Source organism: Gymnoscopelus microlampas (genome assembly GCF_963454915.1).
Source record: "Gymnoscopelus microlampas genome assembly, chromosome: 24".
Taxonomy (NCBI): domain Eukaryota; kingdom Metazoa; phylum Chordata; class Actinopteri; order Myctophiformes; family Myctophidae; genus Gymnoscopelus; species Gymnoscopelus microlampas.
Window position 1 is genome coordinate 22772060 of NC_139961.1, and position 26683 is coordinate 22798742.

Here is a 26683-nt window from a genome sequence, read left to right on the forward strand (position 1 = left end):
TCCCACTCCTGCCTCTCCCGCCCACTGCTCCCCTCCCCTCCTCCGTGTGTTTTGCTTTGCTTTTATCTGGGCTAATGCAGCAGTAGCAGCCATGCTAATTTTAACAGCAAAGCCTTTGCCAACAAAACCCGCCCCCCCCCTCCCGTAACACACATGCCAGGCCAGCTCTCCTACGGCTGGGCTTCTGTGCATGTTTGTCAACGCTGCTGTGCTAAAGATGTGGCATTTGTACTGCAGAGAGAGCGTGAGAGTGAGAGAGGGAGAGGGAGAAAGAGAGAGAGAGATGGAGAAGGGCATATGGAGAAATAAAAAAGACAGAGTGAGTGAGAGAGGAAGGATATGGGTCTTCCGCAATAACATGGCTGGCCCTCTTTCTTTGGAGTGACAATACAACCTTTAGTTGTTGCTATAATTAGAATGGGAGGACATGTGACTGAATGGAAGACAGAGGAGGCAGGGGAGAGAAACAGCAAACAGACAGCAGCCAAAAGACGCATCATGCAAAAACACTGTAGGCATATGGTGCACGCCCACACACACACACGCACAGCAAGGCTACCTATGATAGTGAATAAATGGACAAAAGTGGTCGATTTTTAACACTCCAGTTAAAATAGCTGTGAGGATTTTACAGTGTTCTGTACATGAACAAAATAATTTAATCATGTGACTCCATGATGACCACTCCAGGCTGTGACCATGTGACATCACTAATCAATGACATTTTGCGCAAGGTTTCAGCCTGGTTAGGGCCCCACTGGCCATTTCAAACGGTATAAAACACAATGTGAAAAACTATTAGTGGAGGTTCCTCCTTGGCCTACTAGCATACTGTACTACACTGTACCACTGCAACGTTTGGTGCATGATTGGTCCAGATTTCTGTGCAATTAGCCACCGACACACACTCAATGACAGACCCTCTACTGCAGGGGTCTTCAACAGGGGGTCCAGGACCCCTAGGGGGTTCTCAGTGTTACTACAGGGGAGGGGGGGGGCTCCAAATATTTGTGTGATAGGATTTTTTACATTAACCATTTGAACCTTAGAATACCTATTCTGAGGGGAACATTAGGCAAAAATAGCAGATCTACGGCTATTTTCAGCAAAGGGGTTTGATGGGAAAAAGGGCAGACCAAGTACAGAGCCAAAGGTCAAGTTTACTAGGTATTGAGGGTTTAAGTGGTTAAATGTCTGAAAATACACATTAACATGAATCCAAATAAACAACTGCTTCATCTCTCTCTCTCTCTCTCTGCAGCTAAAGGGTCCTTGGCCTGAAAAACGCTGCAGACCCCTAGCTCTACTGGATGGCTTCTCCCCATAGGAGCCAGACGGTACAGAGAGATAAGACACACAGATGGATTTGGGTTGTGCACTGAGCGTGTTTAGAAGCCCTTCTCACTCACACAGAGACACACAGTCACACATGGGAGCTGCTTCTTCTCACAACCACAGGGCTCTGCCGCTGGCCTGCTGGGAAGCAGTGGTGGAAAGTACATTTACTCAAGTACTGTACTTAAAAATTAACCCATTGAATCCGGGAATGCATGTCTGTCTTTTTAGATTTCTTTGGCTATTCAAAAATAGCAGATCTACAAGCTCGTAGCGCGGCACTTGGTGCCGCGCTACGAGCTTGTAGATCTGCTATTTTTCTAAGCGAACATTTGTAAAATATGTTGTTCCAGGGACCCCCAGAAGCAAAGATTTGAGTTACAAATGTTTGCTTTAAATAAATAATATATGTACACAAAGATTTGCACAACTTTTCACGATTTAATAGCCAAAGAAATAAAAAAAATTACAGAGAGGTCCCGGATTGAATGGCTTAAGTAAAAATGTTTTTTAATTTACCGGAGTATTTCCAATTTTCTGTACTTTTACTTATACTCCACTACATCTCAGAGGCAAATACCGGTATTATACTTTTACTCCACTACAATCATTTGATCAACTTTAGTTCTAGTTACTTTGTAGATTTGGATTATTATTACAAAACATACATTACCCACTTCAGCCCTATTTAAACTTTGGCTATTTTCAAAATATCTTTTATATATTTTGAACTGAAATGGGACATTCTGCACAATGAGTACATTTACTTTTGGTACTTCAAGTATATTTTGATGCAGATGCTTTTGTACTTTTACTCAAGTGCATTTTGAATACGGGACTTCTACTTGTAACAGAGCACATCTACATTGCAGTATTGGTACTTTTACTTAAGTACAAAATGTGAGTACTTCTTTTCCACCACCGCTGAGAAGCTCCACTCCAGCACCTGCTACAGTATGCCTTGCGCAAAGGCACCTTGTTGGATGTTTTCATCAGAGGGGTCTGTCTGTCTGTCTGTCTGGACAGACATTTCTTGTGCAGGCTGTCACTAGGCTGATGTAGAATCGCACACATTTTTGCTCACATAAATACGTTCCGTTCTCTCTGAAATATTGAACATTTACACATACAGTGGAGGTCAAAGGTGCTCGGATTGTCCAAATTTGGGCACAGATGATGTATATATACTTTATATGATGATGTCATCAATACATTTACTTGTAACTGTTTGACTGTCCATCATAACTAGCTAAAACAAATTGCCACAACATGTTGCATCTGCAACATGTTTTGTGCATGGACTATTGTCACTATTGTCAGAGTGTGCCTGTACCTGTGCTAATGGAGAAAAGCACAAATTGTGCAAATTATGAGACAAGCATGACATTTCGGTTGGTTGTTCTCCAGGGATTATTCATCAAATCTGCATGATCGGCCATTTGAAAATCCAACATGATGGCCGCCAAACTGGCCTCTCCACCAGATATGTTTCATAAAAATATATATTGTTTTTTCCGATTTGAATGATCTTGGTGTAATTTTGTTTATGTTTTAAAACATTCTACAATATTTTGATCAAATACTTTAACACTGGCATAATAATTGTAGCAATGTAATATGACATTAGTAATGGGAAAGTAACAACAATTAATTTGAAAAGTAACCAAGAACAACAATATAACTGTACTGAAATCTTCCGATTGTCCATTCTTTAGGTGTAACTCTGTGAGTTAAAACTACTGAAAGTGTTTTTGATACGTTTGTGCATAGCCATAAAACTAAAACTAAACAAAACTGGTGCTAAATACCTATGTCCTTTTATGGGAGGTTTGCAAACCTGTGTGGACCTCACAAAGACTTGAATATACTCTGCTTCAACAAGAGAGCACAGCACAGCGAAATCCTGTGTGTTAAGTGTAACCATGAAAGAAAGGCAAAATCAAAACGTGTGAACGGAAGCCTACCTTTACAGATCATGCCCTCTTTGACGATGGCCGTCTTGCATATATCACAGCTCTTGACTTTCTTGAATGGCTTCAACTTGAAGTGATGCGTATGGACGCCCTCCAACTCCTCGGGCTGATGGAGAAAACACAGCAGAGGGAGGACAGGTCAGGTGAGTGTGTGTGTGTGTGTGTGTTAGTGAAGGTCAGTGGTTCTCAATATTGTGGGGTCCCGGGACACCCAGGGGGTCCTTGAGGTGGTTCCAGGGCATCCCCAGCTAAATTATTGATAGTTAGAAACCAAAATTGGACCCCTAGGCCTTGGGGGACAGTAACTGTGTCAATTGTACACATTTGTACACTGTCAGAGGTAAATGAACACAGATACTTTTACAGTGTAAATTCAACTCAAATCAACTGAGTCTCCATTGTCATCATCATCACATACAGGTACTAAGCATTAAAAACAAAAACAAAACGTTTTTAAAGTTGTGAGACCCAACATCACACCACCAAGGAGGACTTCAACCCCCATATGCAACTGGTTGTACAGCGGGACGCTAACTGACACAGTCGTGGGACTTGAACCCACTCAACAATACACAATATGGGGGCGGCTGCGGCTCAGGAGGTAGTGCGGCCGTCTAGGAACCGGAAGGTTACACACACACACGCACATGGGCTCACGCACATAAGCCGCATCCAGACTCCACAGTCAACGCTACGTTCAAGTCAAGCGTTCAGTGTTTAGATTCTTAACATCCGGCAGAAGTTGTGTTCAACATCTATCCAAGAACCGTTTTGCTTTTGTGTATCGACCACATGCAGATGTTTCCTGACAAAACACTGAATAGTAGCGTCAAACCGCTTTTCACCAAGTCATTAATGCAGCTGTTTCGGTATCAAAAACGCTTACTTTCATGTCGTTGCTGTCAGGCAGAAACCTTGTATCTCCATATTACAACTCGTTATGTTTTTTCGTAAATTCATGCCCTAGTTTATCATGCAAGAGTGTCGCACAAAGGTAGTGAAAATAGCAGATACAGTATAACACACACAACGCGTCGACGCGCTGTGTGCTTGTAGATCTGCTGTTTTCAATGTTTTTTTAAACAATAATAAAAAAGGAACGTTTTTTGGACAGAAGGTTTCCACCCAACAGCAATGATATATTGAGTCATGCACACACGCACGCACACACACACACACACACACACACACACACACACACACACACACACACACACACACACACACACACACACACACACACACACACACACACACACACACACACACACACACACACACACACACACACGCAGCCCACCAGCGGAGGATGTTTTCACTTTGAAGTTGGCTAATTAAATGACTAATTAATGATGAGGAGAGAAGAAAGAGAGAGCCCACAGTAGCTCAGGGTGTCACAATCTCTAGAAATGTGTTTGTGTTCCAGTGTGCATGCATACATACCCACACTGTGCATGAGAATGAGTCAGCCTACAGTATGTGATTATACATGTGTACAGCATGCTTATGTAAGTGTGTGTATACATGTTGGTGTATATACCCTTGAATGTGTGTGTGTGTGTGTGTGTGTGTGTGTGTGTGTGTGTGTGTGTGTGTGTGTGTGTGTGTGTGTGTGTGTGTGTGTGTGTGTGTGTGTGTGAGTGTGTGCTCGTAATACTAGTTGTGGGAGCCAAATGTCCCCACAAGTATTGTAAATGTGATTGTAGATCGTCTATTTTCGGCTTAAGGTTTTGCGTTAAAAACGCCAAAAAAAGAAAGAAAATGGCATTCCTAAAACCGCCCTCCTAATATGTTATGTTGATGTACTCACAATAGTAATACAAACGTATGTGTGTATGTGCGTGCTTGCATGCACGTAATGTGTGTGTGTGTGTGTGTGTGTGTGTGTGTGTGTGTGTGTGTGTGTGTGTGTGTGTGTGTGTGTGTGTGTGTGTGTGTGTGTGTGTGTGTGTGTGTGTGCGTGTGTGTGTGTGTGTGTGTAAGTAGGTTGCTGAAACATCACGGGTACAGCCTGAGGAGCGATAAGCTCTAGAAACCCTGCTAGGTTCTCAACGAGCATCACAGAACAGCTTCTCCCACTGTATGTACAGTACCATATTATGCAAATCAATGAGGTGAGTTTGAATGACTGTGGATGCCTATTCCGCTAGAGCGAAATAGGCAGTGGTGGAAGAAGTACGATTTTTTTTTTACTTCAGTAAAAGTAGCTAGCAAAACCACAACATAGAAATACTCCGTTACAAGTAAAAGGCCTGTATTCAAAATTTCACTGTAGGAAAAGCGGATCTACAAGCTCACAATGCGTCACGATGCGACACGCTGTGAGCTTAAAGATCGCCTATCTTCCAGTACCGGAAATATAAAATCATTAATTGGTTATGTATGTACTGTAAGTAACTAGTAACTAAAGCTGTCAAATAATTGTAGTGGAGTAAAAAATAAAATATTTGCCTCTGAGATTTAGTGGAGTAGAAGTATAGACTATAAAGTCAAAATGTAATCATCTTAATTGCTACAGGTTTACAGGTGTAAAAAAAGTAGGTGCAATTTGTTTTTGTACAAGCTCCTTAGTTTTTGTTGTTTCCAGAAGTAACTAAGTACAGTACTTGCGTAAATGTACCTAGTTACTTTCCAGCAATGGGAATAAGGGGACTAAAGGATTCGTATCGTGATCATATTGTGAGTTTATTTATGTTTATGTTTATGTCATGCCTATAGGTGTATTGGGTTTGTTTATGGTTATGTCTGAGTCATAATGACGTGGCTGTGGTCCGCCGGCCGGCCCTCCCAGTAGCCAATTTTAATGTAGGATAAGGTATCAAAATAATAATAAAAGTGAATGAGAAGATTGTCAGTTTCAGTCTCTGAGCTTCAGTCTCTGAGCTTCTTTCCTCTGCGTCTTGCTTTCAATGTCAGTCCAAGGAGAAGAAACCATTCTCCAGTGTGTGCCCACAGGGCTGTCCTGTCTCCTTCACCCTCCTTTTCTCTCTCTCACTCTCACTCTTTCAACAACCCCGCCGCTAAGTCATAATAATGATGTCATTTCCTCTGTGTATTTATGCAGCTGTGCCAGGCAGACCCAAGTCGCTCTCCTCCAGAGAGCATACGTATGGCGTACATCTCAATATGTTACACTTTTTGTTCTGTGTCCTCCCGTGACTTCCACTGGACTGGGACGCCAAGGACAAAAGCGTGTGTGTGCGAACTGGGACAATAATAGCGAGATTTTTACCTTGTAAAGTCGTCAAAGCAGTGAACGTAAACCGATGTAATGTATTGGTTTATCGAGTGGAAATCTTGTACAGTGGGTCCAAAAACTTACTTTTACTTAAATGGGTAAAATAACCTGTGTTCCAATGGACCAAATGTAGTTATTTTAGTCACAAGCCCTTGTTAATACTTTTCATTGGATAGGTATTTTTTAATTGTTTAATAACAAAATCTCAGATCTACAAGCTCGCAACAACATGTCACGAAGCGTAGTGTGTAGATCGGCTATTTTTACTACTTTTTATTACAAAAAAGTAATGTGGAGTTACAAGTTTCTGTCCTCTATATTAAAACCAACCAGACTTTAGATATTTGGTGCTGTGATGTCCATATGAGCTCATCAGTGCGGTTAGGAATTCTGCAGACCCCCGCCCAATACCCCACCCAACCCCTCCCCCTCCGTGTGCCGCAGCCAATTTGGCTCAAAGCTTTTTATAAAAGTGTATTTCTCAGCATTTTTCTCTCTCTCTCTTTTTTTTTTTGCTCTGCTATCTTCCTAAATCTTAATGGCTTTTGTCACACTGTGCGACACACTCGCTAAGCTCCAGAGAGCTGCGGCGGCTGACCTTGGGGCTCCGCGGAGCTGGGCCGAGGTAGGCCAACGGCGGAGCTGCTAAAAGCTAGCTACCATGCGGCCCATGTCCCCTGGGCGCCAAACAGGGTGTGTGTGTGTGTGTGCAGAGAGTTGTGTGCTAAGCACAGAACGGTCAACTCAATCAACTCATTAACGCTGCTGGGACATTCGAGTTAGCCCAAAATATACTGAGAGATATGTACTTTGTTAACATTACTTACTGCTATATTGCTCAGTGGTGGAATGTTACTAAGTATATTTATTGTATTGGACTTAATTACAATTTATTAGGTATGTCCATTTATCAATACTTTATACTTCACTACATCTCGAAGGCAAATGTTGTACTTTTTACTCGATTACAATTATTGGAAAACGTACTACGCAGTTCCTTAAAAGCTACTTTGTAGATTTAGATTATTACAAAACACAATAACCAATTCAACCCAATGTTATACTTCATCTATTCAAAAATAGCTGATCTACAAGCTCACAACGCGTTGTGAGCTTGACTACATTGACTTTTATTTAAATAAATTGTCTGAGTACTTCTTCCACCACTGCAGCTAAAGCAGGTTAAACCATGCCGCTTTAACCATGCACATGAAACCATGATTTGATACCTGCTGCTATTTCAAGTGTTTTTATACCTTGTGCACCGTTTTTCATTGCCTTAACCATGTCATACATGCACCTGACACTGTGATTTTATATACCCGCTGCTTTTTTATATGCTGCAGATGTTTTCCACCTGCACAAGAGGCATTTATGCCTTCCATAGTGGCATCTATCCACTACTGATTTTGAATGATGCACCTCCTATACTAGACTTTGTAGATTTGATTTGTCTGTGCCTTCCTATTACTTGACTCGTCCTGCACTCCTCTCTTCTCCATCCTCTTTCCCTATAACTCTTCCTGTAACTGCAATGTTGAAAGCTTGCACACACACACACACACTCTTTTACACCTGTAATCGTGTGCTGTGACGATAAAGTTGATTCTGATTCTTCAACAACGCATCAGTAAAGATGCATAATATAAAATGCATCCTTAAAAAGACATAAAAGATAGTAGGCTATGGCACATTCCTCATCGTTCAAAGCTTCTTTATATGGCATTCGGTTCACATGATGTTCCCGAGCACCCTCCCTTGTTTCAGTAATGTCATCATGACTCACACACACTGGTGCAGAGAGAAGCGAAGTCTCTCAAAGCCACTTTACACAAACACATAGACGCAGCCAGCCACCCACCCATGTCCCCCCCCATCTCTCACAAATGAACCTTTCTTCTGCCAGTATGTTGATACAGCGAACAGCAGTTTAATTTTAAGTAGAAGCAGCACAGTAAAACAACTTCTTTTCTCTTTCTGCTTAACTCATTAAATTCATCTGGGTGTCTTTGGCTATTCAAAAATAGCAGATATACAAGCTCATAGCATGGCACCGAGTGCCGCGCTATGAGCTTGTAGATCCGCTATTTTAGAAAAATCATGAAAATGTGTGCGAATCTGTGAATATATATATTATTATTAAAGTGAACATTTTTAAACTCAAATCTTTGCTTCTGGGAGATTCTGCAAAATGTCTTCTAAATCCTAACAGTTTAAACATTTTTTTTTGCTATAATCAGTGGTTCCCAAACTTTTTTTCATGTCAAGGACCCCCAAACTTATATGTATTTGGCCGCAGACCCCCATCTCAAAATATTTTGTTCCAGGGACCCCAAGAAGCAAAGATTTGAATTAAAAATGTTCTATTGAAAAAATATATTCAAAGATTTGCACAAATGTTCACGATTAAAAAAAAATAGCAGATCTACAAGCGGTGCCGCGCTATGAGCTTGTATATCTGCTATTTTTGAATAGCCAAAGACATTTTTAGTGACACAGATGCGTTCCAGGTCTTAATGGGTTAAGCAAATACATTGGCTTGAAGCAAAGTGCTGGTCCAGTTCAAAGGGTGCTTGAGATGGACAGGATCAACAGGATTGTGTGGGACAGAGCTGGACAAACACAGATCAGCAGTGCAATATGAAAACGGACACAGGAGTGCCGTGCCACACAGCAAAATGCTACGTCCCTGAAAGGGTAAAAAACTAAACGGACCAGTTTCAGAGTTAAACGAACACTCTGCATTAGACTTGTGCAAGGTGACTTGTCTAAAATGGACACTTTGGCTCAATTAGACTGTGAATGACTCAGTTTACCATCGACCTCCTGTTCCTGTGCTAAGGATTATGTGAAAGGACATTTCCGCCACAATATTAAATTAAAAAGACCTGAATTGAGCTATCCACCTATTTTTACAATTTCAACTTTATATCTTAGAATTCTCACACAATATATGTGAGACATGCAATAGCATGAAAGATGGAATTAAACTCAAAACATTAAAATAAATAGCAGATCTAAAAGCTCATAGCGCGGCACTCGGTGCTTGTATATCTTCTATTTTTGAATAGCCAGTATAAAATATAGTTAAAGTGGTTAAAATCATTATGACGCTATATTAACTAATTTTGCTGGGGACCCCCTGGTACCCCCCCAAGGACCCCTGCCTGGGGGTCATACACCTAACTGATTTGGAAAGCAGTGCCAATATAAAAGACGCTCTAGTTCTACACGTTTTTTATACTATCATTTTTTATATTAATGTTATATTATCAATAAAATCGTAGTGTTTTGGCAATTAATTGGGGGCAAACAATGGAACAGGAGCGCACACCAATAGTAAGGAGGTGCTGACCACGGGAGATAAACTGTTTCAAAGAAAGGAGGTCGCACAGCTCGTAGCCACGATGCAATAACTTTTTTTTAAATTATTTTACCAACGTTTCGACACAGTAAAAGGTCTTCTTCAGGGTATGAATTCATTAATTGGGGGCACACAAGTTTGCCTCACAGCCAACAGGGGGGGGAATCGCTGGTTTAGAGACGTCTACAAACATACCCTACATACACGCAACTTTCCCCAAATTTGACATAACTCTCAGTCAAAGGAACTGACACTTTGCCCCTTGGCTCCAAAAGCTTCATAACCACACCTGTCAGCCAATGGGCTGCCCCGGCTCAATTCATTTATAAATAGCCGTCAAAGCACCTTGGTGCCACTCTGGAGCCCCGATGTTAAAGATGACCTGGCAAAAAGCCGGTGGCTGAACCAATCAGACTCGGCCAGCTGTGTCACAGGCAGGTGCCATGGTTACCTGGCTGCCACGGCAACTGGGGGTCAGCGTGTCCTGTCAAGCGATGATGGATGAGGAAAGGGCAAGAAAACATACAACCACGTGCTAGCGCACACACACACACACACACACACACACACACACACACACACACAAACACACACACACACACACACACACACACACACACACACACACACTCTGTGTATCTCTCTCTCTCTCTTTGGCACACAGGCCGGCATTGAGTTTTGTAACAACAGGAGCCCAAATGGTTCTTGGATGGCTTCCAACTAGCATCTGGGATTCAACTTTTTTATTTATTTATTTTTTCAGAGAAAGAGTAAAAAAGGGGCTGGCCAGCTAAAGCAGGGGACAAGCGAGAGGAATAAAAGACAGGATACAAATATAACGTTCAAAGAGAAACGGATAATAAGATATAAGATGTATTTTAACCACTTTAATTCTGGCATCCCTATTTTGGGCACGTCAAAGGACCACAATGGGAATAAGCTCTCAAGGATTATTTGGGCTTTATCCTTTTGACAGATATGTACAAATATTATGTTCATGTTTATGCAATTGTGTCAAAAAAAGTTTCAATCAATGTAGGCAAAAATGTTTAAAACATTGTCGAAGTCGAAAATAGCTGATCTACAAGCTAACAACGCGCTGCCATGCAACACGTTGTGAGCTTGTAGCTATCTTGAAATCAAATGTGAACATTTTACACAAACAAAACATAATACAAAATGTCCCCATAGGAGACATTAAGATCCCCATAGGGGATATTAACCCCTACGGGGACATTAAGCTGTATGTCCCCGTAGGGAAATTTGTTTCCCTAGACCATACAAAGCAGGAGCCTGGGTGATAATTCCACTTTTAGGGAGTCCATTTGTACACTCGAGATTTTATTGTGTATTCTACTGAATGTGTGCTGCTGAAAAACGGCCAACAGTCACTTATTTTTTTGCGGTGACAGTACCCAAATAATGTCTTATTACAATGTTCTAACTGCTAGCAAGAGAAAGAGAGAGAGAGAGAGAGAGAGAGAGAGAGAGAGAGAGAGAGAGAGAGCATGGCAGCTCTCTTGCATGTGGATGACTGCCAAAAAGGCATTTAACTCGATACACAGGGGCGTGATGATGAAGATACTAAAGGCTTTAGCCTACTTACGGTGTCCCTCCCTATACCTACTCCGTCCATAGGGACCACGTACACGGATACCTGAGCCAAGATGATGTTCTCCCAGACGGCAACAGTGAGGAGTTTGATATCCTGGCAGGGGGTGTTGCGAAGGGAAACCCTCGCCCCCTTTCCTCTTTCATTATAGTCCTGGACTATACACTTACAGCAGGCAGGCCATCAGTGGACGGGAGCAAGAACTCACTATTACTCCCACGAGGCCTATAGATGGCTGCTTGCAGTAGTCCTAATGGGCCCGGACTATGCAGGTGACACGGCACAGGAGTTCCTGTCCAGAGTGGAGAGGAGACAGACCGCTTCAAGGTTTGGTCTCGGGGCGAAATGCCAAGCAAACCGAGGTCGTGCACCTACAACATCCTCCCGGACCGTCCCTTTCTAATGACAGGAGGCACTGCCCTTAACCCATTTTGGGCGGGAACCCCTATTTGTAACTATACCTTTCAAGACGGGAACCCCTTTTGAGGTTGTTGTTGCTATGTACAGTATATAGCAACATACATTTGTTGTAATAACTTCAGGATTTAGAAGGCGTTTTTAGAATCGGCCTCAGGTCTAAATGGGTTAAAGAAGTCAACGACTTCATATACCCAGGCTCATGGGTCAACTCGTCAGAGCATTATGTTAAAGACGACACAAAACGATATTTTGAGAGTATTTCATTTCTGTACTGTGACATTATTTCGGTCATGTCGGTCCACAAAAAAAAAGCTGGTGTAGCGGTCAGAGTACCTAAGCTACAATGTAGCCTTACTGCGCGTAGCGGGTTCGAGTATCGATCCCGACGACCTTTGCTGCATGTCACGCCCCATGTCTCTCACCTCATTTCCTGTCAGCCTACTGTTTATTTTTTTTAAAAGGCATAAAAAGCCCAAAAATATATCTTAAAAAAAAAAACAAGACAGTTTAGAGTCACCTTTCTGTGACTCCATTGCCTATTAATTGCCACAAATGTTTTCAGAAACATATTTCAGTGTATACCGTTTAGAGAGGCGCTGCTGAGCTAGCCAGATGCATGGAGGATGGAGATGACCGGAATGAATCACCCCTCAAGGGCTCGTGACTCGTGAGAGGACGACCTGAAGAGAGCGCCCGTTTTGTGGTTTTGCAACGACGAGAGAAAAAACCTGAACACACTGAAGATAATAAAAAAAAACATACACAAAAATCACAAGTCATGTCCTCAATGTTGTGATAGCTGGAGACACCCAGGAGAGAGAACCAGTGAGGGGGTTGAGAAAGAGAGAGTGAGAGAGAGTGAGAGAGAGAGAGAGAGGGGGGGGGTCGTTGAATGGATGGATGGATGCAAGGATGGATGCATGGATGCATGGCGATGGAGGGTAATGGGAGGATGTTGCGCACGGGCGAGCGTGCGTGCATGTGTGTGTGTGTGTGTGTGTGTGTGTGTGTGTGGGGCTGCGCGCTTAGACAGCAGGTCCAGTAAATCACATCCCGCTGCTCGTCTCCCAGTTGCACTTAGCTAATGAAAAGCATCGCTACACCACGATCACCACGACCCCACTTACAACTGGAATGGAGAGAGGGGGGGGGGGAGGCCCCGTCCTCCATGCAGTCGTGACGGTGAGGCAGGCAGGCCAACACACATCATGCACCACGCCACGGTCAAAGGAGGTGAAGTGCACACATGCCTCACAATACACCTCACAATATGCTATCATCAGATGAAAGCATATGCTATATATGCACACACAAACACATACACACACCATACTCCCCTTAAATGCGGTATAGGATATGTATTTGTTAAATGGTGAAAGGTCAAATATTTGTAGCCTTGACTGCTTGTTTATGCAATGGGCATTTCCACCTGCAACACTACACACACACATACACACACACCTTTGCTCCCATTCGTGTGGCCGACGCACGTCTATGTCTTAAGTTAAACTCCACATGTGGTTACAGTTACTGTAAGTCCCAAACAAAAGGAAAAGCCTTCGCAGCATGAACTGGGCAGAATGGCAACATGGGGTTAAAAGAAGCATGTCGTAAGCTGGCACCATACTCCTAACCAAGTCCATGTTTTTTCAGCTTCGGCAGGTCTTGTTGAAACAAAGTTCTCCGGGGATGAAACCGTTGTATACAGCTCCGCTTTGAGTTCTGAATGTTAGACCCCACCGCCGTATACAGTATTGGAACTGTGATTATACCAAAGATCTGCGCTCTTTGTTTAACTCCAACGATGCTTGACATGATTTGTCTCTGAGATTTTGTCATTTCTGGTGTCAGACAGTGGACAAAGTGTGAGCTATCCTGTTGCATTATTTAAATACCGTCTTGTTGTGTTTATTGTCGCTCAAGAGAGGGATTATAGAGGTTTGTACCTTGTAGCAGAAAACCTTTCTTAAAAATTGTCCATGGTACGTGGTTGGCCGATTGTAGACATAAAATAATATAAATCACAAACGCATTAAGTGCCTCACCGATCACACAATGTTCGCATTGGTTTCTCTGCGGTGATGTTTGGCTAGTTAGGCAATCTTGGAAGTGCAAGAACTGTCGAAACGAACGTCAACAAGACACTGCGTTTGTTTGCTCCACAATGGTGGTCATTTTGTTCTTTGTTTGCATGGGAACTTCACACGATGTGCAACTTCAAACCGTCACTATTGTCCATTAATTTGCCAGTACATGGGACTGATGGAGGCAGATCGTCGAAGCCTTATGTCCCACTTGGGACGAAGAGGAGTAAGTAAGTAACATGGGACTGTTCTCTGATATGTGATAACAATAAGGAAGTATATGAAGCTCTGTGTGTGATGAGATGAACTCATTGAAGATACATTGTGGATGAGCGACTTAGCAAATCACCAAGAGACACACACACACACACACACACACATACACACACACACACACACACACACACACAAACACGCATGGAGCGATAGTGTGATTGATTTGAGTGTGACGTGGGTCCCTGCTCCTTCACACATGAGCTGGAGACTCTCAGTCACATGCAAACGCAACACCACACCTGCTTTCAATTTACAACCAATTGAAATTCTGTCAGGAACAATGACTGCCTTTGTGTGACAGAGAGAGAGAGAGAGAGAGAGAGAGAGAGAAGAGAAGAACGAGGGGGGATGGTTACATGCAAGAGCAGCAACATCAAGGTGGTGTGTGAGTGTTGTATTGTACATAGACGTGAACTTGTCTTCAGGATGTGCTTTGCTGAGTACTAGATATGTGTGTGCGCGTGAATGCGTGCGTGCACGTGTGCGCGCGCCTGAGTGTGTGTGTGTGTGTGTGTGTGTGTGTGAGAGAACATGTCTTCAGGATCTGGTGTATTGAATACTGTGATGTTTTATTAATGAAGTCAGTCCCAGTGGACGGACACTATGGGCAGTGTGCCAGGTTGTAGCAGATCCCTCATCACGTATCACACACCCTGTCAGCACACTGAGAAACTCCACGCGTGTGTGCATATGTGTGTGTGTGTGTGTGTGTGTGCCTGTGATGCCCCGCTGTGTGAACAAACATTGGCTTGGGTCTGTGCGTGGAGTGCATACCTACAATCTCAAAGGCAAGTACATTTGTGTGAGAGTGTGTGTGCGTGTGTGTGTGTGTGTGTGTGTGTGTGTGTGTGTGTGTGTGTGTGTGTGTGTGTGTGTGTGTGTGTGTGTGCAGCACGTGTGTGTGCGTGTGTGTAATATGATCAATAACAGGTACAGGCAGAGTGACACCTCAATCAATAAGTTGAGATCATCAAGTCTAGGCTGCTTATGATCATTAGCTAACTACTGATGAACTTCCAATGTCACGTGTTAATGAGTACCCTCTGTCTGTCTGTCTGTCTCTATGTCTGTCTACCTGCTCTGAAAATAAGAATAAACACAGGACAACACCACCAGGTGCTGATATGCATATACGTACAACACACAAACTGCACACACGTATGTATGCACAGTTGCGCACACACACACACACACACAGGCGTATGGCGCATGCGCGCACACACACATGCATGCACACGCACCAAACTCGAATCTGGACAGACGGAGCTTTGAAATGCAAATGTGCGATTTGATTTCCAGCTTTGGCCTGTTTCTATGTGGCCCAAACTTTTTTTTTTTAAATCTGAGAGTTTGTGTGTGCGTGCACATATATATGCCATAGTGGATGCCATGGCACCCTAGAGTGCTGTGACAACAGTCCAGGGATGCCGCCGATATTTGGTATTTACCACATATCACAAAAAGATTTTATACAAGTAAAACATTTATTTCTATCAGTTGCAACTTTTGTTTTGGTCGTTAGACCTTCATCAGGACAGACAATTGTCTGTCCTGATGAAGGTCTAACGACCGAAACGGCGAATAAAGAGCTATTTTTTTTTGTGTGTGCACTGTGCAGGTCCTATTCTTTGATTTAACCATCAGAGATCTCCTCCTATATCAGTTGTAACTGAAATGGATATTCAACTCAAGTTTTCTGCGCAACATATCCTCGGGGGAATGTTGTTTTCGCATTTACGTACCCCCTCCTCCCCCTACATAGACTGCCAAATGTGGTCCTCCTAACATTACCCGTCTGCAGATGTCTGAGGCTAGATGAAAGGGAAATATTGATGGGTTTCTTAGTACAAATAATGTTACACCCATTCAGCAACATGACATATGATGAGTAAATGGAGGTCATGGCTGAATGTGCAGAGAGGCTGCCTGGGAAACAGAACGTCCCGGGTTCGATACCCGGCCTCAGCTGCGTGTCGAAGTGTCCCTGAGCAAGACTGTTGCTGTTTTTTTGTTGCTTATTAGTCGCTTTTTTCTCATCTTGTCGTCATGCCAATTGATTCCTCCCAGCACACATTTCTGTGCGTTGTCGTTACTGACTCACCTGCCAGTGAGGAGAGCCCCCACCGGGAGGACGCAGAGCCTTCGTCCTACTCCTTCCCGCCCAACACTCCCTGCTGACAGGTGCCACCCCAGCCCGTATGTATACGTGCAGTGATATCACCCTCCCCGCAAGAATACACCCCTCCCCCCTCCCCCCCTCCAACTGTGTCCGTGTAGACGCTCGACAAAGCCAGTGGATTCGAACCCACAACCTCCGCGGTGGTGGGCACTGCACTGTGCCACCCGAGCGCCTCTGAGAAAGACTCTTGGCTCTAACTCATTGCAATGATTCAAATAGTTACGGATTATCATGTTGAATGTTAAAGCAGTAAAAATATGATGTAAATGTAACAACGTGATTTAGGGGTGCCGTGGATGAATAAATATATAGGTTTCCTCTCCCATAGGGCAGTGGTTCTCAAACCTTTTCATGTCACGGACCCCCAAAATGACATGTATTTGGCTGCGGACACCCCCCATCTAAAAAATATTTTGTGCCAGAGATTTTTCAAAAATAGCAGATCTACAAGCTCATAGTGCCACACTATGAGCTTGTAGATGTGCTATTTTTGAATAGCCAAAGTATAAGATATGGTTAAAGTGGTTGAAATGATTGTGACACTATATTAACACATTTTGCTGGGGACCCCCTGGTACCCCCCCAAGGACCCCTGAGGGTTTCCCGGACCCCACTTTGAGAACCAATGCCATAGGGCATACATCACCTGGTGACAGCAGCACTCTCCAAGGACCTCTTTGGACCCAACAAATCAGTCCGACATGGAGGCCTGTGAATGGTCTAGCTTGTTTGCATTATGCACCGTTGTGCGCGCGCACACACACACACACACACACACACACACACACACACACACACGCACACACACACGCGCATGCATGCACGCATGCACACAGGCTTTCAAAACTAGAGCGGTTTTAGACGCTGCATATGAATGTAAAATCCGGAGTGTACAGTATGGGTCCATTTGTATAAGCTCTCAAGGTTAACCTAACACTCAGCTACAGTGGGGCAGCTGAATGGGGCATGCAGTCCCTCCAGGGAGCTCATTAGAGCGCTTGTTCTCAACGTCAGGTCCGGGGGACCACCAGGGGTCCAAAAAAATGGACCCTTACAGGTCTGTAGCTTTGAGAGTTGAGGATTTCACAGTGTAGATTGGGGTCCGAGAGATGAAAAATGGGATCAAATAGGGGTTTGTGGCCTATTTCTTATCAAATTGGGGGTCCCTGAATCAACATCATCACTGTCATCTTCATCACCATCATCATCAGTGCTATCATCAGTCTTGTAAAGACTGAAATGACAAGTGAAAGATTTCCTCTTGGCAAAATCTCTCAACCCAGACAACTCTTCCACAACCTCCAAATACTAGAGAATTTTATAACTGCACCTTGCCAAAGTTTCCATTCAAAAAAGAACATTTCCGTTCACCAAAGAAATGTCTTCGAAATATATTTCTGAACGTCCACTTCTGCTAATAGCTAGGCTTCAATTAATTTGATTTACAGAAGTTGTTAGTTACAGTACGTGTCTGCAAAGGCGAAGCGGACGTTGAGCGGGGCAGTGGGACGTCGCATTTTCAGCGCTTCCCATGTACAGTACTAACTGTTTTAGGTGGAAGCATTTGAATATTGTGTCGGCCAACGTTCTGTCTCGAGAGACTACACTCCTTCTGAGAGGAAATGGAGGTTTCCCAATGAGAGAATAAATATATGTCATAGTAGGAGCTGAAGTAATGTACTGTATGTAGGACATTCAGTAGACACCCTGGCCTAGAAGACATCAAGAACCAAAAACCCGGGCAGAAACCCACCATATTTCAACTTTCGTTGGTTTAGTTTAGTTTAGTCAAACAATGACCTACTTCGTCATACAAGTGTCATGCAAAAGCAGTGAAAACAGCCGATTTACTTGTACATCTGCTAGTTTCACTATTTTAGAAAAAGGTAAGTTAAGTCTGTCTGTGAGTTTCATAAATATTGAACCAATAGAAATTATTAACTCTTTGCCAGCCACCGACGAGATTTCTCATCAGATTCTGCCAAGGCGCAGCCTGCCACTGACGAGAATGACGAGATTTGTGTTTTCAGTGGTTTTCCACCTGAAAAACTGTTCTCTACGCTATGAATGATGCTTTCACTACCAGATGACCCGGATTGGCTCATTTACTTCCTGTTTATTTCCTGTGGGAAAATGGCTATATCTCCATTCCTCTTGCTTTACGGAAAAAACAAGGCACATTCAACTGGCCACAGCTATGCAACGGATTACCACAACCGGATAATTTATTTTTTCGAGACCCCCGTGCGTGTAATGAGGCAATCTCCGTGGGGACGGTGATCACGGATAATATTCCATGATTTTTCAAAGGTCAGTAAAATGTGCGCGTTTTCGCTGGCAGTAGCATCCCACTATTACACTATTACTATGGCAGTTTAAGAGTTAACATCTCCATTTCCTTAAAAGTAATGCTTTTGGACATACAAGGTTTCCAGCAACAATATCATCACTGTCATCACTGCAGCTGACAGCATCACTGAAGTCGTGATCATCGTTGTCAGTCACTATTAGTTTCTCTCTCATGAAATCACACTATACCGTTGACATTTTCCTAAGGCGTACAGCATCGTGGTCTTGCTTTCATAACAAACTGGACTAGGAGTGTAATCATTTTGGGCGGTCGGCACTTACTGCGGAAGGTCATGACCTTGAAATGGTTGCGGCTAGTTAAGGCCACACGAGAACACTTGACCTTTCATTTGAGCTATACAGCTCTGGAGAATAGATGTTCTTAAGTGGGTTTACGCTTGAGAAGGATAGTGGTTAAAAAAGAACGTCCGCCGAATGCTATTTCAACTGTTCAAGGATCTTTGATGATCTTTTGTGATGTTTTCATTGCTTTCCTCAAACAAACTAACCTTTTTACAGTGTGGCACTGTAGGACCTGAGCCGTCTAGAAGAGAGTGTGTGTGTGTGTGTGTGTGTGTGTGTGTGTGTGTGTGTGTGTGTGTGTGTGTGTGTGTGTGTGTGTGTGTGTGTGTGTGTGTGTGTGTGTCAGGGGCTAATCTCGCAAACCACTGGACCGATCAGCATCATATTTCTTGTGCACACTGCCTATAAGGCCAAGGAAGTAAATCATCATCATCATGTATGTTTATACTTTTTGAAATATTTAACTTTATACTGGAATTACAATAGGGGTTTGACTGGGCTGAAACATTGCCCAAGTATAAAGATGACTGACGTCATAGTAGTATAGATAACTGATGTCACAGACTGACCACATGACGTCCTAGATGGAAGCTATGCCATTATTATACCAGTCTTATTTTTTGGGGGTCATTGCCACTTCATCCCTGTGACTCACTTATTGGCTCTCATGTATTTGGCCACGGACCCCCATTTGAAAATATGTTGTGCCAGGGACCCTCATACAAGATTCATGCTAATGTTTGAAAAATATTACAATTTCTTTGTTGAAAATAGCCGATCGACAAGCTCACAATACTTTATTGATTTATTGAAAGGATAGCCCTTTGAGATGCAGCATCTCATTTCCGAGGGGGTCTCATGAAATCACGAACAACAGACATAGATACATAGATATTATACAATAATACAAATACATTCGTACACAGATAGCTTTCTCACCCACACCACACCATCAACTGTTAAACAACATAAGAGAAAAAAAAGGATGCAATACATTGCATCGCGCCGTGTTGTGAGCTTGAAGATCATATAGATGTCTACAGGGTTAAAGATCAGCAATTTTCAATTAGCCAATGCATATAGGGTTAAAGTGGTTACATTTATGCTATATTGACAAATCTAGCTGGGGACCCCCTCAAGGATCCTTAGGGGTCCCCGGACCCCACTTTGAGAACCACTGCACTTATTCAACTGCTGCTGGCAAAACGGTGGCTTGATTTCCAAACCATAACAATCAGCCGCTTAGTCGAACGCCCGATTCGCTAATTCACAACATCTCTCCCCCGCAATTAGTTGTGACTTACTTAATTCACGCCGTCAAAACATAGAGAAGAGCAAATGAAAACGTTTTGTTTTTCTTGCAGCAAATGACACACTCAGCTGTAGGTAATCTCTGTCCTGTCGTAAATCAATGGATCAAGATGAAGAGGCGACGGGGTGGTTTGGAGATTAGCTGTCTGGACGGTGCAGACAGAGACACGAGCCCATTCATTAAGCAAGAATCTCCTCACTCAACACAAGCTAATCAGCCCGCAGCGTTGCAGGGACACTCTTATTAGCAGAAAAGAAGGCAACACACACACACACACACACACACACACACACACACACACACACCCACCCACCCACCCACCCACCTTTGCTGCATTCCTTTCATACGGGGTGGTAGACTAACACTTGCACAAGTGAGCACATGCATATGCACATGTGCAGCATAAATCTCATAGGCCTCTTGTCCGTCTGTCACGTCTGTGTCTGTGTCGCTGTCTCTCCATCTCTCTCTCTCTCCTCTCTCTCTCACACACACACACACACACACGCGCGCGCGCGCATATGTACTGTACACACGCACACACCATACAGACATGATGCACGCAGTGCGAAGCCCAATCAAAGGCGGATTGATTTTCATAGGTCTCGGGGGATATTGTCCAGTCAATAGGGGACTCTGTTAGACAACTGTAGACATTATGGATCTAGCATGCATCTTACAGTAGCTTACAATATCTCAGCTGCCTTTACAGTATGTGCTGCTGTGGAGCAGAACGGACACAATTGTAGGCATTTAGCAGACAATCCTATGCAGAGTTGCTTGCAAAGTGCTGTAGTGTTGTAGTACTGTAAGCGCAATGAACCCTAACCAACAGCAGGGAAGTGGTCGAGGAATTTGTGTATGCAAGGTTTGATTTATAAAACAACAGCATGGAAATAGTGATGGAAAAATGAAATTTCTGTTAATGTTATCCACCTGTTTTTATATACAGTAGCTGAATGGAAATGATTATGCAAAATAATTGCGATTAGCAATTATGTACGTAATAACTGACAGGCCAAGTAGATAGAAACTAGATAAAACATTTGGATGGTGAACCAATGACAGTGGGAGCTACGGAGCGGGTACAGTAACGGTAGACTGTGTGTCCTGCCATTTCTGTTAGCCTGTAAAAGCTAACATTCTCCCTGTGCGTGTGGAGCTCATCAATAATTGATAGTATGTATTTGAGGAGCAGTTCTTAGAACACACTTCTTGCACATCACTCAGCCTCGCTGCCGCTTCCCTAGCTCCGCAATCTCTCCTTCCCTCTGCCGACCTTATGGCGCGTCACGCACCTCATATCTCACGCTGCATGCGCGCGTCTCCTGCAACTGCGATTTTTCTCTGCAACGTTCTAATGGTCAATGCTCCGGCGTACAGCGGTGTTGCTTACTGAAAATAGCAGGGTTTTTTTGCAGGAAAAAAGCTGACAACGCGTCGCATTGTGAGCTTGTAGATCGGTTTACAAAATCTAAAGTATATCGTCGCTGTCGGGTGGAAACCTTATATTATGTACAAAACCATTCCTTTTTTATTATCATTATATATTTTTGTTAAAATAGAATAGTCAAAATAGCCGATCTACAAGCTCAAGTTCACATTGTGAACTTGTACATCGGCTATTTTTTACTACTTTTGTGCAACACTCAATTGCAACACACTTAATTTATGAAAAGAAATATGGAGATGCAAGGTTTCTGTCCGACAGCAACGATATTCAGGCATAAAGTATAAAATGTATAAACTGGGCTTGAAAAGGTTTTGTCTCGTCACAAATCTTCGGTCAGAAGTAGCCTTAAGGCCGATGATGTCTGCAAGCAAACATTTTCAGCCTCCACATATGGGCTAGAGGTCAACGTCTCAATTTTGCATGCAAATGGCACGGGAACCTGCCTCTCTCTCTCTCTCTCTCTCCTCCTGACATCTAAATGGCTCTCTCTCTCTCTGCACTGCCAGCGATGCAACATGCAAAAGTAGGGCAGATGCTTCATTTAACACTCGGGCGATATCATTACATTGCGTGTGTACATTATACAACATCAATGCATACGACCATCTGCCACCCTCCCGCCAATAACAGAGGCTGAATCCACATGCACAGAGACCTGTTTTAAAACGCAGGTTTCCGCAATATGCGGTGCATTAACTGGCCACGAGCAAAACTCGGAAGTGCAATATGGCGATCCATCAATTCGCACGGACGTCGCACACGTGCAAACAAATGTGCCTGCTTGTGCGTGTGTACAGATGCTCACAAGGCTACATTTTTATACCTTATGTCTTATACAGGACACAGCAGGCCCAAGCATTGTGCACGTGCATAGATAGGCACGTACCTGTGCGTGGGTTTGCACATAACACACACACACACACACACGCAACTGCCTGCATGAGTGTCTGTGCGACACCGCAGGCTAGTCTGTGTGACCTTGTACGTGTTTCATACATCGCACGCAGGTTCACACACACATCGTGCCTGCGTGTGTGTATTTTCATTTTGTTTATTTCCAGTAAGGACTGTTTCCCGATGCTAAGCGGAACTCCCCTACCACCCCCCCCCCCCCTAGTTACTGACACACTCACTACTAGGTAGGGATGAAGTGAGCAGCAGCAGATTAAATTATACAGGAGCATCCAGGAATAGCACGGCGGCCTAGCTCCCGCGGACTCACAAGAACACACGCCGACGCAACGCGAGCCACAGAGCCGTCCGACCACATTAGCCCATCACCAATCACGGAGCAGAGGCGACTGTGGTGGAACCGTGGTCGCCCTCTCGGAGCAGAGGCATGGATCACTGAAATAGGCATCATCGAAACAAACGCATGTACATGCAAAGGATGGACGGATGGACTGGGTTAATACAGGCGTTCCAGATGTAAAGGTTGTTGGGACAAGTTGGGTTAAGTTGTGCCAACTCGGGATTTTCAAAATCCAAAGTGATGTCTACCCATAATCCCCAATCTCACCAATACAGCAGGCACGCCGAGGTTCTCTCAAAACTCTTCTCTCCATCATGCTGTGACTCCTTTCCAAAGGAACATAACATCATTAGTCATTAAGCCCTATATACTGTACATACAAAAATAGGCCATCTACAAGCCCACAAATCACTTGACCATGTACTGTAACAGATCCTGGCGTAGATCGTCTATTTACGAAAATCTTCGCCTACAATGACATGGCCAAAATAGGGGCGCCAGGTTGAAAATGGTTAAAAGCCACGACCCTGCGTGTGAACAGCGGCGGTGACTGTGACATCACAGAACATGGATCACTTGACTATGTACGGTAACAGACCCGCCCAAGGTTCTGGTTGCTCTAAGTGAGAACCTCTCATATACATCTGACAAAAAACACCACAAATTCATGGTCTGCACCCAACAGAAAGAAATACATTGGTGTCCAACACAGTAAGAGAGGGAAAACAATGGTCATCTATTATAGGAGAGTGAATGCATTCTACGCACTACCAAAATGTATGATTATCTATAGACTATAGGCTGATATAAAATGAAGACTACAATCAATAACTTCATGGCATATACTGTAGCTTTGTACGTGGCATCAACCAAATATAGACTGCATAAAAAGATGGGGTTTTATCACCTCTATACGTAAACTAACGCTTAGTTGACCGGAGTCGGCTCTCTACTTGGTCTGCTCTTTTTTCCCTCTACACCATATCTCTTCTCCAAAAATAGCCGATGTGCAAGCTCACAATGTGTCGCAACTTGGCGCGTTGTGAGCTTGCAGATCTGCTATTTTCGGCGAATGTTACCCACACACAATAGGGACGCTGTAGGTTCAAGTGGTCAAAGCTGACAAAACAACTGAACACGGTCAAATCCTGAGAATGAATCTATACATTGATGAGGAATGGTCCATTAAGTGTGTGTGTGTGTGTGTGTGTGTGTGTGTGTGTGTGTGTGTGTGTGTGTGTGTGTGTGTCAAAACAGTCCCCCATTCACCTCATGGTAATCAAAGGGTCACCCATCCAGCCACCCCCCCCCACCTCCACTCGGACACAGTGCGTCACAGATTCAGACAGTGCTGCTTACCCAAAACATGCAGGAGAGGCAGACCCACGTCCTGACCCTCCCTGTCTCTGATGAGGGCACAGACAGGGAGACAGAGGGCATCCTGGCCACCGAAAAACAACGACGACGACGACAATAAAACGGCAATTTAAAAAAAAAAAAGAGGAAAAAGACACAAAGTCACACTTCAGCTTCCACTTAAGGCAGAATCACGCAGTATTTCCCAGGAACACCCGGCGATTCCTGGCGGGCCCTACGGCGGTGCAAATCCATTCCAGACACAACGCAAAGGTGCACGGCAGGGAGGTAGGGAACGAGGGGAGCCGTCCGTCTCTCCTTCCCTCACCCCCCCTCTTCTCCTCTCCTACCTCTCTCTGTGTTTATGGTCTCAAGTCGGTCTCTTTCACCCTCCTCTGAGCTCCCTCTCTCTCTCTCTGTGAGTCTCTCTCTCTCTCTCTTGATCTACCTCTTGCGCTCACTCAGAAGGCTCTCTCACTCCCCCCCCTCCCACTGTCTCTCCATTCTCTCTCGCTCTCTATTTTTCCTCACTCACTCCCCCTCTACCTCCTCCTCACGTATAACATTGTTCCTTCCGCTGGAAGAGAGGTAAGTCTTCCCTTTTTACTCAGACCAGAAAACTGCCCCTCTCCTCAAATGAGTCTCGTTAGCCCCTCCTTTCAAAAACACTTCTCCCATTCTCTCTCTCTCTCTCTCTCTGTAACACACACACATATATACACATAGTCTATTCATTGACCACTCTCACTCTCTCTCTCTCTCTCTCTCTCTCTTTCTCTCCACCCCCTTCTTCTGCCTGCATGCATACTTCACCTCTCTTCCCCTCCATCGCTTCTTCCCTCCTCCTCCCGCAAAGCATGCTCACTCATGTCTGTGCTAATGTCACTTCAATTTTTCATTGGCTCTCCTCTGCTCTCCTCACATCCAGACCTCCTCCCGGGCATCTGTCCCCCACAAGGTCGACTCTCTTCTGAGGCGTGTGGGAATTTTTAGGTCCCCGCAAATATAGCACAACGGAAACCCGCACGGCTTTTGCGTCCACTGGCCAGTGGTGGAAAGTACGTAAAGTAAAAGTATCAATACTGCAATGTAGAAGTACTCCGTTACAAGTAAAAGTCCGGAATTCAAAATTGACTTGAGTAAAAGTACAAAAGTATTGGTATAAAAATGTACTTATAGTAAAGTAAAAGTACTAAAATGTTTGAAATAGCAGATCTACAAGCGCACAGTGCGTCACAACGCGTCACAATGCGTCGCATCGCAATGCGTTGTGAGCTTGTAGATCGGCTATTTTCAAACAGCATACGTATAAAATAGGGCTAAAGTGGTTAATGTAGGTATAATTTATATCTGAAAAGTAACTAATCACTAAAGTTTTCAAATAATTGTAGTGGAGTAAAAGTACAATACTTGCCTCTGAGATGTAGTGTAGTAGAAGTAAAAGTATTGGAAATTAGAAATACTCAAGTAAAGTACAAAGACCTCAAAATTGTACTTAAGTACAGTACTTAAGTAAATGTACTTAGTTACTTTCCACCACTGCCACTGACAAATTAAAGTTCACAGTGGTCACCGACACTGCTTTCCATCGACTTTGCCATCCGACGGCAACTGATGAATAGTGTTCACCTTGTATATACCTCGCACACAGCAGGATGACATGGGAGGTTAGAGACACAGTACTGTAGCCCGAAAAGGTCACATGTTTAACCACATGAACCGTAGGTTAAGTGGTCTTCCTGGAATGCACGAACTGTGCGTTCCGTTATAATTGCTTTGTCTATAACGACTTGAACCCCAGCGTCCATATTCTGGTGGGAACGTTAGCCAAACAAATAGCCGATCTACAAGCTCACGACGCGTTGCAATGCTGCGTACCGGTCCAAGCACTAAGACAACTCGGGGTCCAGTTTACTGAGACGAGAGGGTTTTAAGTGGCTGAGACATAAAGGCCATTATTTAGGTTGATTTTCCAGTGTGTTCAAATTGTTTTCTGAACTATCCAGTGCAATGATTGTTGTGACACGTTGATATTGATTTGTAACACAATGAGCATGATTTGATTCAGCTTGGGACAGCTGGATTGAACAAAGCATGTAGGCCATGCTGACTGAGTGAGAGTCTAACCTTCACTCGAAATTCGCTGTGCACTGCATTCTGATAACTCCCGTCTGTAG

The 26683-nt window shown here is 43.8% G+C and overlaps 1 protein-coding gene across 2 annotated transcripts in view; it reads right to left on the reverse strand.

Annotated features, from left to right (window-relative positions):
* LOC311040927 (tensin-1-like) overlaps nt 1-24968 on the reverse strand; it is a 135358-nt gene extending 110390 nt beyond the window's left edge. For both annotated transcript variants that reach the window (XM_084051352.1, XM_084051351.1), the window contains exons 1-2: nt 24510-24968; nt 3300-3414 (exon numbers count right to left, since the gene is read on the reverse strand). In XM_084051352.1, coding sequence (XP_083907478.1) covers nt 3300-3414; nt 24510-24590 — 196 coding nt within the window. In that variant the 5' untranslated portion in view covers nt 24591-24968. The remainder of the gene's footprint in view (nt 1-3299; nt 3415-24509) is intronic.
* Between the last annotated feature and the right edge of the window lie 1715 nt (nt 24969-26683).